This window comes from Uranotaenia lowii, chromosome 2 (assembly GCF_029784155.1).
Source record: "Uranotaenia lowii strain MFRU-FL chromosome 2, ASM2978415v1, whole genome shotgun sequence".
Classification (NCBI taxonomy): Eukaryota; Metazoa; Arthropoda; class Insecta; order Diptera; family Culicidae; genus Uranotaenia; species Uranotaenia lowii.
This window is the reverse complement of record NC_073692.1, coordinates 176,657,983-176,676,126: the sequence shown is the minus strand read 5'-3', so window position 1 is coordinate 176,676,126 and position 18,144 is coordinate 176,657,983. Positions and strand designations below refer to the sequence as shown.

Here is an 18,144-nt window from a genome sequence, read left to right as displayed (position 1 = left end):
CAGATTTATTTTTTTTGCTTCCATTCCTCACAGCTGGTCGACCGGCAGAATTAAATGGAAGGCGGAATGGAATAACAAAACTCGGAGAGGGTTTGATTCTCTGTTGTTTTGCTTCGCTATCGGTTAATATTTTGCTGTCTGTTTTCCTTTTTCCAGCACGATTTCACCAACACATTTGCCCAAAAAGTTCAACTTCTGTTTCTAATGATTGCACATTATTATTAGAAATTATTGAAAAAAAAAAACCGAAAAATGCCAATGAGATATTTTTTTTAAACAAAAATAAATAAGTTTTGAAATGGAAACCTTCTATCTTTTTCAAAAAATTGGTACCCTATGTCAAACGTAAAGATTGTTCAACAACGCAAAACTCAGAACAAATTCATTCCAGACGGATTACGATGAAATTTGGGTGTACGTATATGAAAACTGAGAGTATACTCTAAGGCGCAAGTGCGGTGCCGTGAGGCTTGTTCAATGGCCCGGTCTTTTGAAAATTTGAACATGTTGCTGTAAAATTTACATTTGGATTGTCTTCCAATTGCTGCCAGTTACTTGTTGAACATATTTTATAATATTCAAAACTAAACATGACTGTTATTGTCAGCATTGGGATTCACTTAAATTCTCACGATTCAAAATCAGAATTTCATTCCGCATTTCTACCCTATTGGTAAATGGAGTTTTGTATTAGAGATTCCGAACTAACCCCCAAGAACTTAACTTCATAGATGAGAAAAATGTTTGGACAATTTTTTCCAAAATTTCATAAGCACATGAAGCTAAAGAACTTGAATTTCAGTACTTTTTCGGTTGTAGCTTTTAAACACTTTTTTCCTAAATTTTGAAAAATACTAACACTGATAGCACATAGCAGCACATAGCTATATTTTTATGTAGTTTTTGTAAAAATTAACTCATTGCATATTTTTCGAACTGATGTCGTACTTTCTCAACCCAGCCTTTAGACGGGGTTTATGTTTCGTCTTTCCTTCATTACTTAGGATTTTTATTTCTCAAAAAATCAATCCAGAATGGTGATAACTCTTTGACCTAACTATCAATCTTTTTTTTTTAGATCGAAAAACACATTGACCAAAGATTTATGAAGCTATCAAATTGATATTTTATAGAAAAATAGGTCCATTTACAGTTTTCTTATGTTTTTAAGCTTATCTTAGCTTCATCAAAGATCTTACGTTTGGTGGTTCCTCCATCTTTCCTCCATCATAAGTGATAAAATAATTAAATTTCCTCAAGGAAAAATCCGGGATAAATTAAACCAGGTTACTATTGAGGCTATATCTTCTAAACTACAGATATCACAATCATAAATAATGGCATTTTTAGTCTATCTACAGGTTTTTTATCTGTTTAGTTTAACAAAATTCAAAGTTTATGGGTTATTCAAGAACATTTCGGAGTGTGTTTTCAGCTTAGGATTCTTGGTTTTCAATTATAATTATTAGTAGTTTGAAAAACAAGAGCTGTTGGAAAGTGCTGTTTAAAATATGGTTTTGTATTTTAAACAAAATTTGAATCATGATTTTCGAAAGATAATATTCTTTCGAATATGAAACAAATTAGAAACCATCCTGAATTCAGTATTTAGATTCGAAGGTGTCAAACCTAATCCTTATACAGAATCCAAACATAACAAAGCTTCAAAAGAGCGAACCTCAGAAAACTAAGAATCATCATTCGAAATTCATATTTTAATGAAGGTTCACAAGTCAGATAAATAAATATGAAAAAAATCAATCCTCATCGTACCCAATACTTCAAAAATATAAATTACAGATTCATGATTAGGGGTTCTGAAAAAAATCTTAGCTTAGATTTGAAATTCTGATCTGGAATTTGAGTTCTAAAATCGTATTGACATTCGGAAACAGCTTCAAAGTTCACATTTTTTATTCAGGTTCAAAACTCAGATTTTGAATTCATATTCACTATTCAGCTCGTTGCTGAATTCACAATAAAAATAAAAATATGAGAATGATCGATGCGATCACAAGAGATCGCAGACGTATAATTTTGATGATCAATTGAATTTCTAAACATCAAATTATTTACAATCAAAATCAGTTTATATACACAATAGACTGAGTCGATTTGGGGAACTACTCAAACTCAAACTCTGGGGTCTAAAAAGCTTCGTCTTGGTCCAGAACTCATCCATGATTTTTTGCAGAATTTTTGAATAACGTTTACATGAGTATATTCGAACTTTTATGTTTGTATATTAAGGAAAATTGAACATCTTGTACTAAAAAATCAAAATCATTTTTGTTTCTTCTGTGGAACCGAGCCAGCTGATAGTTTTTGTGCAAATTTATAAATTTCCCATAGGAAATTTTCCGCCGAACGACTTTGTTGAAGACCGTAACTTCGTGTTTTATAAAGCAAAAAAGTTTTTAGCTATTTAACAGGGGTATGTCTTTTGGCATTGATAAACAATAAATTCAATTGACATCACTGCTGGATGCCTATCGAGGTATCGCATGACTATTTTTTTTTTTGCATTACTTTGCGATTCCACTTCACAAATACAAAGTTGAATTTGAGTTTATTTTGCCAGATTTTTTTTTATGGAAAAAACTTGTATTAAAAAATGAACAAATTTTTAATAATGGAATTAATTTTCATTAAATATAATTTTGCTGAAATAAGTAATATTCACGTTAAAAAATCTGTAGGAAATTCCATATTTTCTCAGTAAATTGTTGATTGTACCGTCAACTGGGGTATCATGCATCACTTTTCAACTTCAATAGCTTCTTAAAACTCAATGTTCTAAAGAGGCAACTAATAACACTAGTTTATAGCATTTTTGAACTTAGTAAACTGGAGGTCATTTTTAATGTAAAATCGGGCGCTGAATTCGAAAATGAAATTCAAAAAAATCTCAGTAGAACAGTTTTTGAGTAATGCTTCAAATATGAAATTTTGGAAAAATAAAAAAAGTACATGTACTTAGATTGAAATATCTCGGACTACTTAACAGTAATTTGAAATCTCTGTTTTGCATATTAAAGTGAAAAAATTTGTTATCGATCATTTGAACATCATTTTTGCGCATCATAAACAGTATTGTTGGTATTAGTGGCTTTATGAAAGTAAAAATTATAAAAAACACATTATTTTAGAGAAAATTTTGTTTGAGTGAAAGTTTTAGACTTGATGGTAACATTGAAAAAATCTGATTTTCTATTGGCCTAAAATGTGAATTAGAAACAAAGATTTCAAGTGGTTATTTTTCAAAATCGGCTTAAAATTGAAGAAGTTATGGTTACTTTACCATAACAGTAATTTTCAGCATTTTTGAATAATTTAATGAACCGCAGTATACTAAACATAGTATAGGAAGAAATCAACACGAAAGACGATAACAATAAACGTTCGTTTGCTAACCGACTCAGTGGTGCACTCGGTAAGATATCAGACTGGCAAGCCGAGATGATAATGTTGCAGTGAATTCGATTCTCACTACATTTTTTTGGGATGAATTATCCAATACATAGGATGAAAAGCCCATAAAATGTTTTTCTTGTTTCGCTTGAATGTAGTGGTCATGCATAATTTAGCTTGGGAGTTCGAGTCTTTATGCCAGTAGTGTATTTTCAATCATATCATCTTTGGCACAGTACACTTTTCAGCGCATTTTTGGCACAGAGATTTGTTAAATATGCATTGGATTTTTCCAACCATTTCTATGAGTGTAAAAAAGAACCTCTGTCCGCGTATCCAAGTTCGACTGTGATTGAATTAAATAGCTAACTTCATTGTATTAATCAAATTAAACATTTGAAAGATAGTGTTTCAGAGCAAAATCAAATATTTAAAAAATGTTTAGGGAATTTACAAACCACCGGCTTTGGCCTGTAAAATATTGTATTGTTATTTTTGTTAATATGAATCCTTTAAGAATCTGAATCCATATACAGTATGACCTATAAAAAAGCGAAAAAATTATAAGTCTGTTTTGGGTTATTGTTGGCCGTTTTTGAGGATATTTTTGTGGGTGTATCAGCTCTAACCTTCATATGCTAATCGAAGTAAACAATGCAGAAGTACAGTATACGCTATATCTACAAGATGTACACAAAAGAGGAAGTGACCAGTTTACTTCTGGCTCAAAAATTACCCAAACAGGCGGCTGTTGGACGGCATCTAACGACTATTTTCCGCGTGCAACCTTCTCTTCTTGATGAACAATATTCTGCACGCACTGTAAAAGTGGTAAAATTGGTCAAGACAAAAGTGAAGCGGAATCCAATAAGTTCAATCCAAAGGATAGCCAATATCTCGTATTCTTCCATGCAACGATTGGTCAAAAATGACTTCAATGCATCACCAAAGGCAAAAGTAAAGCGCCACTGCGACTTAAGCAATCCAAGCCATTTCTGTTTAAGTTTAAAAAAACCAGCCGATCTTCGTGTTCTCAGACGAGACACTTTTTTTTTCGATTGATCGGGGTCCAATTCAGGTACAGATCGGTATACTTCACTCTTGACGGTTAAGGATGTTCCAGAGAATGTAACATTCTAATTCTACCAAGAATTCCGCCGGAGTTTGAAGTGGTTGCTTCGAAAAGATTGAAGATGCATGCTATTTTCATAAAGGCTGGAGGTAAAGTTAATACTGATCACCTTGAAGAATCAGGTGCTCCCGTGGATTCGGGCACACTTCGATGAGCCCGAGAATGTTTTTTTAACAATAAGGAGCCCATGTCATACCTCAAAACAGACCCAAGCCTGGCTGAAGGAAAATACGAAGTATTGGATGATGAATCTTTGGCCTCCTAGCAGTACAGATTTGAACCCTCCCTCCTGACTATTTGATATGGGCGTATGTTGACACCTTGCGGATCAAATACGGGATATCTCGTTTTCCGCTTGCCACGAATGTGCTACTACAGAAGCATAGCTCATTTTTTATTAATCAATTCATGAAACTATATTCTGCAATATAAAACACTAAAATACTATTTTTTTTACGAACACACACATATAGGATCTCAGAGCAAACTTCATGTTTCTTTGAAGAGATCAATTCTACTTAAGACTAAAGCGTACATCTTTCAAAGATATGATGGCAAGCATCTTACTAGTGCTAACTAGACTGAGTCGATTTGGGGTCATTTTTGAATTTCTCAAACCCTGGGGTCTAAAAAGCTTCGTTTTGGTCCAAAACTCATCCATGATTTTTTGCAGAATTTTTAAGCAACGTTTACATGAGTAAATTTGAACTTTTAAGTTTGTATGGGAAAATTGAATATTTTGTACAGAAAAATCAACATCATTTTTGTTTCTTCTGTGGAACCGAGCCAGCTGATGATTTATAAGCCAATTTATAAATTTCCTATAGGAAATTTTCCGCTGAACAACTTTGTCCAGAACCGTAACTTCGTATCTTATTAGGCAAAAAAGTTATTAGCTGTTAAACAGAGATATGTCTTTTTGCATTGATTAACAATAAATTCAATTCACATCACTGCTGGAGCCTCGCGAAGTAGTGCAAGAAAAGTAGTCATGATAGGCCTCGCTAGGCACCCTGCAGTGATGTCAATTGAATTTACTGTTTATCAATGCGAAAAGACATACCCCTGTTATACAGCTAATAACTCTTTTGCCTAATAAGATACGAAGTTAGTGTCTTCAACAAAGTTGTTCAGCGGAAAATTTCCTATAGGAAATTTATAAATTAGCACAAAAACCATCAGCTGGCTCGGTTCCACAGAAGAAAAAAAAATTATGTTGATTTTTCAGTACAAAATATTCAATTTTCCCATACAAACTTAAAAGTTCAAATTTACTCATGTAAACGTTACTTAAAAATTCCTCAAAAAATCATGGATGAGTTCTGAACCAAAACGAAGCTTTTTAGACTCCAGGGTTTGAGAAATTCAAAAATGACCCCAAATCGACTCAGTCTAGTGCTAACACCACCAACCCACAGAAATAGCACTATGTATGCCGTGACCGAGACTCGATCTCATGACATCTGGCTTAGAAGGCTTGAACGCTATCCTCTAGGCCACAGTCGGTGGCTCAAATTTGAAGAATTTGATCGAATAGATTCCGAGATATAAGATGTAATGTATTAAAGTAAAGGCCTATGGATCTTCTCAGCCAAGTGTTGATTCTCTGTAGGTTTCCCTCTATTGTGTTGTTAGCCTACTTGGTTGAATGATTCAACTGAATCAAAGCAATCGAAAGATTCCTTTTAATTCAACCACAATACCGTGGTAGAATTAATAGGAACCTTTCGATTGCTTTGATTTAGCTCTAGGTTTCCATTTACAAGGCATGGGCTTCAATGTCAAGATTCAGATCTCGCCTGGAGAGAGTAGTTGAGTATGAAAGTCATGTCGACACATCGAGTTATTGTTTTCTAAAACGTTCATCTACATGCCTGAAAGGATGAAAAGTTTTTAAAACATCATTACATTCAAAAAATGTTTTTGAACGTTGATGACAGATTTATGGGTAAAATATTCAAGCGAATTTTGAAGTAATATATTTTAAGAAAATCGGTGCAGTAGTCTTGATTTTATAACCAAAATTGTTATTCTGATCTATTTGACCTTAAATGGCTATTTTTCCTTATTGTAAAATCAAGCAAAACATTGAAATTTCACGTCACGATAGAATGTAGCAAATAGTGTCAAATGATAGATTGTAGAATTTCTCATTTTTGAAATGTCTGAATAAAGTCTGCTTCATTTAATATTGGAACAAATTCTTTTGCTCATTGTGGCGCTCCTAGTGGACGGATTTGGAAACTTTTTTCACCCACGTGTCGGGAAATTCATTACCTTTCACCATGTATTTATGTCATAACACCAAACGATAGCATTTTGTAAACAACCGCCATGGAAGCCGAAGCTAGCTAAACAGCTTAGAATGCCCAGAAATACCGTATGGCGTGTTATCAAGCAGTACAAGGAAACATTGACGACGGCTCGGAAGCCGCATTCGAAGCGTCGGAGTGGAACTGTCGACCGGAAACTGCGTGGCAAAGTCATCAAGGCCGTCAAGAGGAATCCCAATCTTTCAGACCGCGATTTGGCCAATAAGTTCCAGGCCGCTCACAGTACGGTGCGACGAATTCGTCTCCGGGAAGGAATAAGGTCATTCCGAGCCAGCAAACAGCCAAATCGGACGCTGAAGCAGAACAATGTGGCCAGAATCCGTGCTCGAAAGCTGTACGACCAAGTGCTGACCAAGTTCGACGGATGTAAAGTCTGCTTCATTTAATATTGGAACACAAACAATTGCGTGTAGTTCAGTCATTTATTAACGAATTCATAATTTGTTTTTCATACAAATGTAGCATTTTCTTTACTCTTTCATAAAAAAAAATTAAAAAAATTATTCATTGCTGTTTCGAAGAAATTCTCGTACTCGTACTCGTAAGAAAACTGTGCACAATTTGATCTCTCCGTTCGGCTTCCATGGCGGTTGTTTACAAAATGCTATCGTTTGGTGTTATGACATAAATACATGGTGAAAGGTAATGAATTTCCCGACAAGTGGGTGAAAAAAGTTTCCAAATCCGTCCACTAGGAGCGCCACAATGAGCAAAAGAATTTGTTCCAATATTAAATGAAGCAGACTTTATTTCATACTAACCATTCCTGAGATATCGCATCGAAAAGTTACAGTTCAGTTCATATAAATCCTAACCTAACCTAGAACAAAGGTTAGGAGAGGCCCTTAAATGGAATTCAGATGAACAACAAAGATGAGGTAGACCCAGCAGAAGCTTGTGATCGCGCAGCCCTGCCGTGGAAATCAGATTTTTTGACGAGAGTACTGACCGGCTTCAAGATAAAACGTAAGCATCATCAGTGCAGATCTTCCTTTTCGGCCATATGAGTCGGACAGATGGCGCTGGAAACTTAAGGCAGGCCGTAATTGTCCAATAACTTTTAATTATGATTATAGACTATTTATACCTGAACATTAGTTACAGCGGTCCAGTGTCGTTTGCACGGATGGTGCGGCTTGCTTTCTCAATAGAATTAATAGATAATGTTGTTTAAAAATGCGAGATTTCCCTTTCTATTATCAACAATACAACAAATAAAAACAACTAAATAACAAAATAATAAATATGATATCACTCTCACAGACCAAATAAGCTTTTGTCAACGTCCGGCGTGTATTTGTTGCAGGTGGGGAAATTGGGAGGCGCTTTTACGAAATCTTCATGTTCGCCGACCTGCAGAACCAGAACCATTCCCACGGCCGTGTGCCATTCGTAGTGACAGTGCATCAGCCAGAAGCCAGGATTATCGGCTCGGAACCTTAGCCGGGTGTATCCTTTGCTCGGAACCGAGACTGTGTCCTTGACCGCAGGGAACTGTTTCAGGTCGCCTGTTCGGACACGTGGCAGCAGCGATCTTACGCGTGCCCGTCTTACAGCTTGCGGTATTGTGATGGCTTGGGAACGGTTTTGGTACATCTCCATAACGTACATTGGGTAGCCGTGCAGGTGAAAAGGATGGTTCAAATCGTTGATTTCCGGCGTTAAATCCAGGATGTTGAGTTCAACCAGTGAATTAAGCTCAATTTTGAGCCGATGGATGCATGTACATAACGTTTGGTCTGAGCATCGTTCAGGACGATTGTGAATGTCACAAAACATACTCTCATCGATGAGTTCCGTCTGGGTGAGCAACGAGAAAGGCGGATATGTGAAACTTAGATTGTTGATTACTCCCTGCAGTATGATGTTGTTACGAATGTCTAAAGAAGAGAAAATAAAATCAAATTAATTGATTGAAAGTCATCCCGCATTCAGGACACGTACTCATAAAGTGCTCGTGACTGTTTTCAGCGAAAGCAATATCAAATGGCAAAGGAGTGTTTCTAAATCCCAGGAAGAATTCATGATCCGGGGTTCCGCTTACTACACTTTCATCGGTCTCATACGCTTGGAAGTCCGTAATGCAAACATCCGGCCTGGACGAACCACATGTTGTATTGGGATGATTTGCGTACTGTAAAGTAGGACATCAGATTAGATTATCTCTTCCATTCCACCCACCCATCCCCAAAAACCGAAAATCACTTACAGTGGTGTTTTCGAACAGCGACTCATGATAGTCCATAGTGTCCTCTGCCGATGAGGCCGGTGGGAAGGCAATTTCCTCCTCCGGAACGGACCAACTTCGATAGGAAAGCACAGCCAACTGAGACAGCTCTCGGATTTCGCATGGCCCTGTCGCTCTCAGACGGATCCAGTAGTCGCCTGAAAAATGGCAAAAGGTCGTGAAAGGGTGACAACCATTTACATAATAAGATAATCGTTTCAGTTAATTTTCGTATTCGTTGAATCCACAAAGGTTTGCGGCTACAGGACCCTTGTGGCAGAACTAAAACTGTTAGGACGTTATGTCGTGGCATTGTTTTCAGGTAAGGAACACCTGAGGTAGTGTAGTGAGGCTATTTTATAACCTAAGTCATAAGATTTAGATTTAAGATTCATAATTCAAACATCTGCTCGAGAAATTATTTAAAAGAAAGATCCCAAACGTTATGTTCCCGATAGTGAATTTAAAATTTAAAAAAAAAATCAATATCACGGCACCTCAAATAGTTTAAAAATGCTGACATACGTAAATCATTTCTTCATCATCAAGTTCGGATCAAGTTCGGATCATCATCTTCTTCATTCATCATCAAGTTCGGATAGTCAAATTTACAGCTTGGACTGTAGAGAAAGTAAAAAGAAGTGAAATAAAAACAAATTTAAATACAACTATTTAACTCTCTAAACACAAACATAATTATATGAAAATTTCACAAAAGATTAGTTTTATGATAACAAAACTTTTTTCAAAGATAAAATAATCGTTTTAGGAAACTTTTTTTAACCCTCATCCGTCCCTGAAATTTTTACCCGTTACAGTCCCTAAAGTGTCAATTTGACACTCCTAACTAAAACCAATATATCTCTCTTGAATCTTAACTGATTTTTACGAAATATATAGGATTTACCTTTTTATGTATCTCAAATATATTCTTCAGACAATATTCAGTAACAAGACTTCAGTTTTCCGTTATTCAAAGTTTAAGGAAAAAATCAGAAAAACATGCTTCAAAAAAAAGACTGTAGATCAGCTACGGAATGCTAAAAAAATTCACTTTGTGTCCAAGAAAGCTGAAGTTAGAAGCTATGCGTTGCAAATACGGATATATTTTTTTAAGGTCATCACCACAAAAAATGTAAAAAAGTGAAGTAAAAACGGTACTTTTCAATCAATGAATTTATTTATTTATTTACTATTGATAGATCCTAGGCTTCAGCCTATTATCTTTAATGGTGTTTACAATATATTTATGAAAAATAGACTTATTTTTGATTTGTTCTCTGGACATATTCAGTTTTATAACGTTAGCATGTGCATTGCAGAGCGCTATCATTCTGTATATTGATTCATTGCAAGCGTAGTTTTTAATTCGGTTAGGGAGCTGGAACGGTCGTATGCTGCGTAGACTGCTACGTCCTTCGTTAGGAGAAATCTGTTACATTGAATACGGGGAAAAATATTTTCCACAGGTCAAATCCTTTAAAATCAACATGTCGATTGATTTTCTGCGATTTTCTAGTGAGTCCAAGCTAACCAGCATACACAAAGCTCGATATTCTGGCATATCTTCTTGCCAGCCAAGGTTTCTCAAGGCGTACCTAAGAAATCGTTTTTGAACGCTTTCGATTCTATTCTTATGAACATTGTAGTATGGCTGCCACACAATACTGGCATATTCGATAGTGGTTCGGATAGGTCCAACATAAATCGAGACGATAGTATAAGTATTGTCCAACTCATGACAAATCCTGCTAACCATACCGTACATGGAATTGGCTTTGACAACGACTTGTTCGATATGTTTCGAAAAACTAAGTTTTGCATCCAACTCTACGCCTAGATCTTTCACTGATGATTTTCTTGTTACGAAACAGTTATTTTCAAGGCAATAATCGTGCACTATGTTGCTCATTTTCCTTGAAAGGGTGATCACGCTGCATTTTGAGGCATTGATTTTCAAACCAAAATGGCTGCAACACTCAGAAAATTTGTTGAGCGCATTCTGTAGAAACATACAGTCCTTGGGATACCGAACAGGAAGGAACATTTTCAAATCATCCGCGTAGATCAGCACAAACACGTCACGCAGCACTTCGGGGAACTCGTTGATTACAGTTATAAAAAGTAGGGGTCCCAAGTGACTCCCTTGAGTTACGCCGCTGTTGACCAGGAATACGCTGGATCTCGCGTTCCCAAGTTTTACAAATTGAACTCTTTTTATCAGGTACGATCGTATCCATCGTAGACGTAGATTCCATTTTTACGTAGCACTGAATAGAAGAGCTTTAATATTGATAACGTCAAAAACTTTCAACATGTCTGTATATATTGTCGTTACAGGGAAAAACTGTAAAATCAGTTGAGCGACAATGGATTTTTCTCGGAGTAGGTAAGTTAAACCTAACGTCGGAAGTAGTGCGCTGGATGGCGGGTCACCGTACGATTCCAGCGCACTACTTCCGACGTTAGGTTTAACTTACCTACTCTGAGAAAAATCCATTGTCGCTCAACTGATTTTACAGCGCTGGACTGGCGGCACAATATGACATCAACTTGCGAACCCTGCGTCATCCATTGAGAAGTTCGGGAAACAAATTCTGCTTAATTCGTCACAGTAGATCGCTTTTTTTAAAATCCATGCTGAACATCTGCCATCTTTCTTTCTAGCCATGGCTACATCTGGCCGTAAATTATGCTCTCAAACATTTTTGGTATAGCAGAAAGAATTGCTACCCCTCGATAGTTTTCAGCGGGCAGTTTTGAACCATTCTTGTGAATCGGCAAAATGTGTGAGATCTTCCATAGTTTGCTAAACAAACCATCACGAATGGAAGCTGAGAAGAGCAAATGTAGAGGCTTTTCAATAGAGCCCACGCACTTAAAAAAAAAATGAATTTGGAATACCATTAGGTCCACTTCATTTGGATTCATCGAGCTGAGAAATTTTCTGCCGAACATCCGTTGTCGATACGCTTAATTCTGGCATAACCTCTGCCGTGACTTGCAATTCTAATTCCTCAACCAAATCGTTTGCGTTGTAAATGCTGCGAAAATATTTGGCAAATAATTCAGAAGCCTCAACGAAAGCACTTTTGTTGTTGAAACAAATGTTTTTTGGAACTCGTCAAAATTGTTTAAGTCACACCAGATAAATTTAGAATATAGGATTGGAAAGTTGTCGTTATTTGGCACAAAGGGTGATACGGTCAAAATTTTGCCAATATCAACTTGAAACATTTCTTTCAATTTTGCATTTAAAAAACCTGAACACCCCTCATTTTGAAGGTGTGTGTGTGTGTGTAGAATGTAGCTCCTATATTGATTTTGGAATTCACTCTTCAGTTGTCAAAATGCCGTCCAAGGAAGAAGAGCTACTCGCATGCAAAGCTGGCAAAATCGCTAAAAGTTGCCAAATCAACCGTAACAAATGTAATTAAAGTGTTTGTCGACAGCCAGGAAGTCTGGATCGGGGAGAAATCGAAAACCGGAAGCCGCTGAGACGACAAAGAGAGTTGCCGGTAGTTTCAAGCGAAACCCTAACCTCTCTCTCCGAGATGCCGCAAATAAGCTGGGTGTATCGTCTACAAACGTGCATCGAGCCAAAAAACGAGCAGGACTATCGACTTACAAGAAGGTAGTGACTCCAAATCGCGATGATAAACAAAATACGACGGCCAAAGTGCGATCCCGGAGGCTGTACACGACGATGCTGACGAAGTTTGACTGCGTGGTAATGGACGACGAAACCTACGTCAAAGCCGACTACAAGCAGCTTCCGGGACAGGAGTTTTATACGAAAAAAAGGAAGGGGAAAGGTAGCAGATATTTTCAAGCACATCAAACTGTCAAAGTTCGCGAAGAAATATCTGGTTTGACAAGCCATCTGTACCTGTGGCTTGAAAAGCAGCATTTTCATAGCTTCCAGGACTGTCAACCAAGAAATTTACGTGAAAGAGTGTTTGAATAAACGTCTGCTGCCTTTCCTGAAGAAACACGGTTGTTCCGTACTGTTTTGGTCGGATTTGGCATCTTGCCATTACGGTAAAAAGGCCATGGAACGGTACGCCGCCAACAACGTACAGGTGGTTCCCAAGGACAAGAACCCTCCCAACAAGCTAGAGCTCCGCCCAATTGAGAAATACTGGGCTATTGTCATGCGGAACCTAAAGAAGACCAAAAAACTGCTAAGGACGAGCAGCAGTTCAAGGCAAACTGGCTTTGTGCGGCAAAGAAGGTGGACAAGGTGGCTGTATAAAATCTGATGGCAGGGGTTAAGCGTAAGGCTCGGCAATTCGGATTTGGAAAAGCGGAAGCCTAACTGAATATTTTTCCTGAATTTTATTCTAATTAAACTTGAAAAGGAAATTTAAATTTATTTTTTAAATAAACGATTTCACCGATTTACACGCGTTTTCAATTGACCCAATTTTGACCGCATCAGCCTTTAGTGTCCAAGAAAGCGGTAGTTAGAAGCTGTAAGTAGCAAGAAAGGATATATGTTTCTGAAAATTTTTAAGATACAAAAAAAATGTAAAAAAGTGGTGTAAAACGGTACTTTTCATTCCATGAACCGTCAAAATAGTTTAAGCCATGTCAGATAAATTTTGAGAAGAGGATTTAAAAGTTGGGGTGATTTGCAGATTTTCAAAATACAAAACACAGAATTTTTGACGAACTTTCAAAGGTAGCTTTTTTCGAACCTTTTGTCAAATGACAATTTCTCAGATTTTATGGCACTTAAATTCAAAATTGCACTGGATTTTGAATAGATATATTAACTTGAGATTTCCGTAATAAATTTATATTCATCAGAAAGGAAATTTCAAACCGATTCTAGTGGTGTAATTATAAAAGCGCTGCGATACAAGTTTTTTTTCATCATTGTTAACCAACTTCGGTTAAATTTATTTTTTGTTACATTTGAGGTCCCGTGTAAAGGCAGGGTTGGGCTTTTGAAAGTTGATCAAAATAGAGTTTCAAATAGTGTAGAATAGGATATGTCAAAAACTGTTTTCATTTTCAATTTAATTGAGATATTTACGTGAAGTTTTTTTTGCCTAATTTGGCTTTAAAACGTAAATAAACTATGACAGAATCCGAACATTTTTCCGGAATATCCGAGTTTTTTCCGAGAATATTCAGGCAAAAGGAGTTAGAAGCAAACCTTTGATCCTCCCTCGCCATATGAAATAAAAATTTGCGGTATCTTCGTCCAAGGAAAGGGGGGGGGGGCAGTATTTATAAATAAAACGAAAGCTTCAATTTTTTAATAAACGTAACATTTATTTTCATAATATGTACATGCAAACATCTTAAAAATCTAACAAAAATAAAATTCCATTGAGTAGGAGAAGGAACTGAACAGGTTTTACGCTACACGAATGGCTCTTTTCGGTGCAGGCTCATAGGTTGCTCTCGTTTCGGAGCTTGATTTTTCTAGCGATTCATCTTCCGACCCGGATTCTTCGTCCGCAGTGAATAACGATTTTTTCAGATCCCGATAAACATTGGGATCGATCTCCGCGTAATCTTGAGAGAGGGGAGTTATTTTTGATGAAGTTTTCGTTCTGCTCATGGTTTTGGAAAGCTTCCTAATGATTGGTCTTCGATAGATAACTGATGTTGTGGTTGTTGCCTCTTCTATATCATCTTCTTCTCTAGCTTCATCTTCTCTACTGTATTCTTCTATTGATTCTTTTGTTTCCTTTTCCTCTTCTTCTTTGTTGGATTTTTCTGTTTCCTCTGCAACAACAATAGGACCAAAACCATTAGTTTCGGTTGTCTGATTTTCTTCATAAGATTCCTCATCTGCTTTCGTTGTGCAGATTTCTTCAGACACTGATGACGATGTTTCTTGGATTATTTCTGGCTCTTTGTTTTTGCTTTTGATTTTTCTTCGTTTTGTCTCACCCTTTCGCGATTCATTGAGGCGAACTGTGAAAACTTGCTCAAGGTTTTCGTCGACTACGATTGATTGTTCGTTTTCGGCATCCTCAGATGCGTTCTCTGTCGAAATTTCTGATGACCTCTTCAAGTTAGAAGACGGTACAATTGAGGCCACTCTTAATACGTGGTAACCATTTGTCATATTAACATTTTCCGAGTCATCGTCCACCAGAATTTGTCCTTCATGCTCGGATCCAACTAGCTCGAAAACGCTCTCACAGTGTCCATGAAGCCACAGTAGCTGAACTAGTCTTCCCTTCGATCTTCCAACTGGGCACACGCGTACTTCTGCTAATCCATCGGCAACGCACTGCAAATAACGGGGTCCATTCCGGTCCGACTCTGGCATAAATCTGGCCCCATAGCGACACCTTTTCTCAATGACAATTCGGCGCATGTGCATCAGCGGCAATCCACCTTCATCCACTTGGCGACACTTCAGCTTAGCGGGATCAAATATCATCCCAGCTGGACAGCGCAACTCGAACGCATTTCCGGCAATGCAACGGAAGTATCGATCCACTTGAGTATCATGTCCAAAAACTACCTTCAACTGTTGATCCCTCTGGGGACAGTTGTGATTTGGCCAAACCGAACCTTCGGTGCAACGTAAAATTGCCACAGTTAAAACAAAATTCACTAATAAACGGGTCATTGTGCTTCCTACACCCGAAATTGCTAGCGTGCCGCTGCGAGCTTGACTAAAGACGCTTCAATAGCCGGGTCATGACTTTTGTATACCTCAAAGCGACAACCCGCAATTGGGTTATCTTTGGGAACGTGCCATATCGGAAGAAACCCGTAGACTTCCGCTGTCAGATAGTTTTTTGAAGAGAGTTGTTTCCTGCAGTTCTTGCTATGAGAGCGAAGACTCAGAGAATTCACTTTTAATCGCAAAATTAACTTAATTTACACACTCAAGTTTAAAACCTTTTGGTCCGTTATGAGGGGGATTTATTTATTAAGAGTGTGTGAACGGAAAAAAATTCAAAGGGCCCGTCACATTTTGTTGCATTAGATGCAACTCGAGATATGATTTTTTTCTTTTCTCAAAACTGCATTGTTGGTCCGAAAAATATTAGTATACCGCCAGTGATGGAATATAGGGTAACGGACCTATTTTGGAGCGCTTTGAGAAGTGGCGATGCTATTTCTTGAAATAAAAAAATATATGTTACGGTTTTTTACTGCTCTATCCATTCATCCCAAAGATTGAAGCTTTTTTCTATCGAAACATATCGGCGTTTGTTGCAATATTTAAGCCTAAAAACTCGTTCATTCGATAGTTACTCTGGTCGGTATTTTTGATTACCATGTTTCTATTTTTGACCATTCTTAAACTGATAAGGACCTTCTTTCGATTTTGCTACGTCCAAGCAGTTGGTTTATGAGGATAGTTTAGTTAACCTTTTAATGTTGACTCTCGTAGTAAACTTTTGTTCATGTTAATTCTTTCGTTAACCATTTTTCTTCAACTTTTCCTAAGTCTCTTTCTATCTTTTTTGTTGGGTAAATCTTGGTGATAAGAAGGAGGTATTTACCTATCAACTGAAAACTTCTCCTTTATATAGTTCGTTTCAAATGTTTTGGAAATTTCGAAAGAACACTGCAATCTCGACGAAACTTGTGCAGTATAAAATACTGGCGAGTTTATTGAAGCCAGTTGGCTTAACTTCAGGATCAAATTTTAAAACGCAACACAACTCACTTTCAGGGGACTCAATGATAAGTTAACAATGTTCTTCATCATCAGCTCCTCGATTTAAATTGATTTATCATTTCTTCCAAGACCTAAGTGGATTTGGGTTGGCTTTAGTACTGTAGCGTACCTACATAGATTCGCAACTAGAGTGTCCATTTCCCGGCCGTTTTCTCATTCCCGGGAATCGGGAAATCTGGTGGCCTGTTTCCCGGGAATTCCCGGGATCCCGGGAAATATTCAAAAACATGTATGTATGCTATTCGATTCAAACCTGTAGTGCATACAAGCCCATAATTTGTTCAAAATGTACTCTTCATAATGTTTTTCAACTTATTTTTAATCAAATAACTCAACCTGTTTTCAACAATAATAAATTGAAAACAGTCAAATGAACAATAAAATAGCCTGAATAAGTCAAATGAAGAATTAATTCATGCAACTAGGGGTTAATAAAAAAAAATCTTTTAGTTTGTTTGATTTTTCCAACCTTTTTTCGTTTTTCTGAACAGTTTACAAATTTGCTTTTCATATGAAAAAAGCGATGTCTTCTTCATTTTTAAGTTTTCAAACAAATGCATAAATATTACTTTCAAGAAAACGCAATATGCCGACCTGCTGCGCGATTTTTCATATGTTTTTCGAAGTGTTGTGGGTTTTCGTTCAATGAAAACGGTGAGGAAATACATATAATATTTTAAACTTATCTAATTGAGAAATAAAATGCACCAAATGGCTCCAAAGCGTCTACTGCTTCAGGAATCGGAATATTCTCAATGAGTTTTGTATGACTACATTTTCAAAAAGATCAATAAGAATAGTTCCGGAGGCTATTAGACTTTCCCAGAGTTATAATTTCATACATGTCGGAATTTCCCGGGAATGAAACTATGATTCCCGGGAATCAGGAATTCCCGAATTTTTGAAATTCCCGGGAATTCCCGACCGGGAAATCCCGGGACGGACACTCTATTCGCAACTAACAATTTATTTCTTAATTTAGAAACATATGAGGATTGTCTTATTACTATCTATATATATAAAAATGAATGTTTGTCTGTCTGTCTGTTCCCTATAGACTCGGAAACTACTGAATCGATCATCGTCAAAATTGGCATCTGAGGGTTTTTGGGGCCGGCGGTGGTTTCTATAATAGTTAAACCCCCATCCGACTTAAGTGGGGGTGGCTCCCATCCAAAATTTGTAGTTTTTCGAATCAAATTAAAGTCATGACATCCATTTTCTTGAGATTTTTTTTCCATTGGGCGGTTTGTTTTTCGTCTCCATGGTCGAGGCGTCGCGAGAGGATAGTAACCATGGCATAGCATACTAATCAGTGGGAATATTTTGGCGCGTATTTCTCAACCAAGCATATTTTCAATGCAAGGCGTGGCGA

The 18,144-nt window shown here is 37.0% G+C and overlaps 1 protein-coding gene across 1 annotated transcript in view; it reads right to left on the bottom strand.

The window, feature by feature from the left end:
• Positions 1 to 8,133: 8,133 nt before the first annotated feature.
• The window catches only part of LOC129744412 (uncharacterized), a 47,746-nt gene continuing 37,735 nt past the window's right edge, over positions 8,134 to 18,144 (bottom strand). The window contains exons 3-5 of the mRNA XM_055736919.1: positions 9,086 to 9,261; positions 8,821 to 9,010; positions 8,134 to 8,756 (exon numbers count right to left, since the gene is read on the bottom strand). Coding sequence (XP_055592894.1) covers positions 8,134 to 8,756; positions 8,821 to 9,010; positions 9,086 to 9,261 — 989 coding nt within the window. The remainder of the gene's footprint in view (positions 8,757 to 8,820; positions 9,011 to 9,085; positions 9,262 to 18,144) is intronic.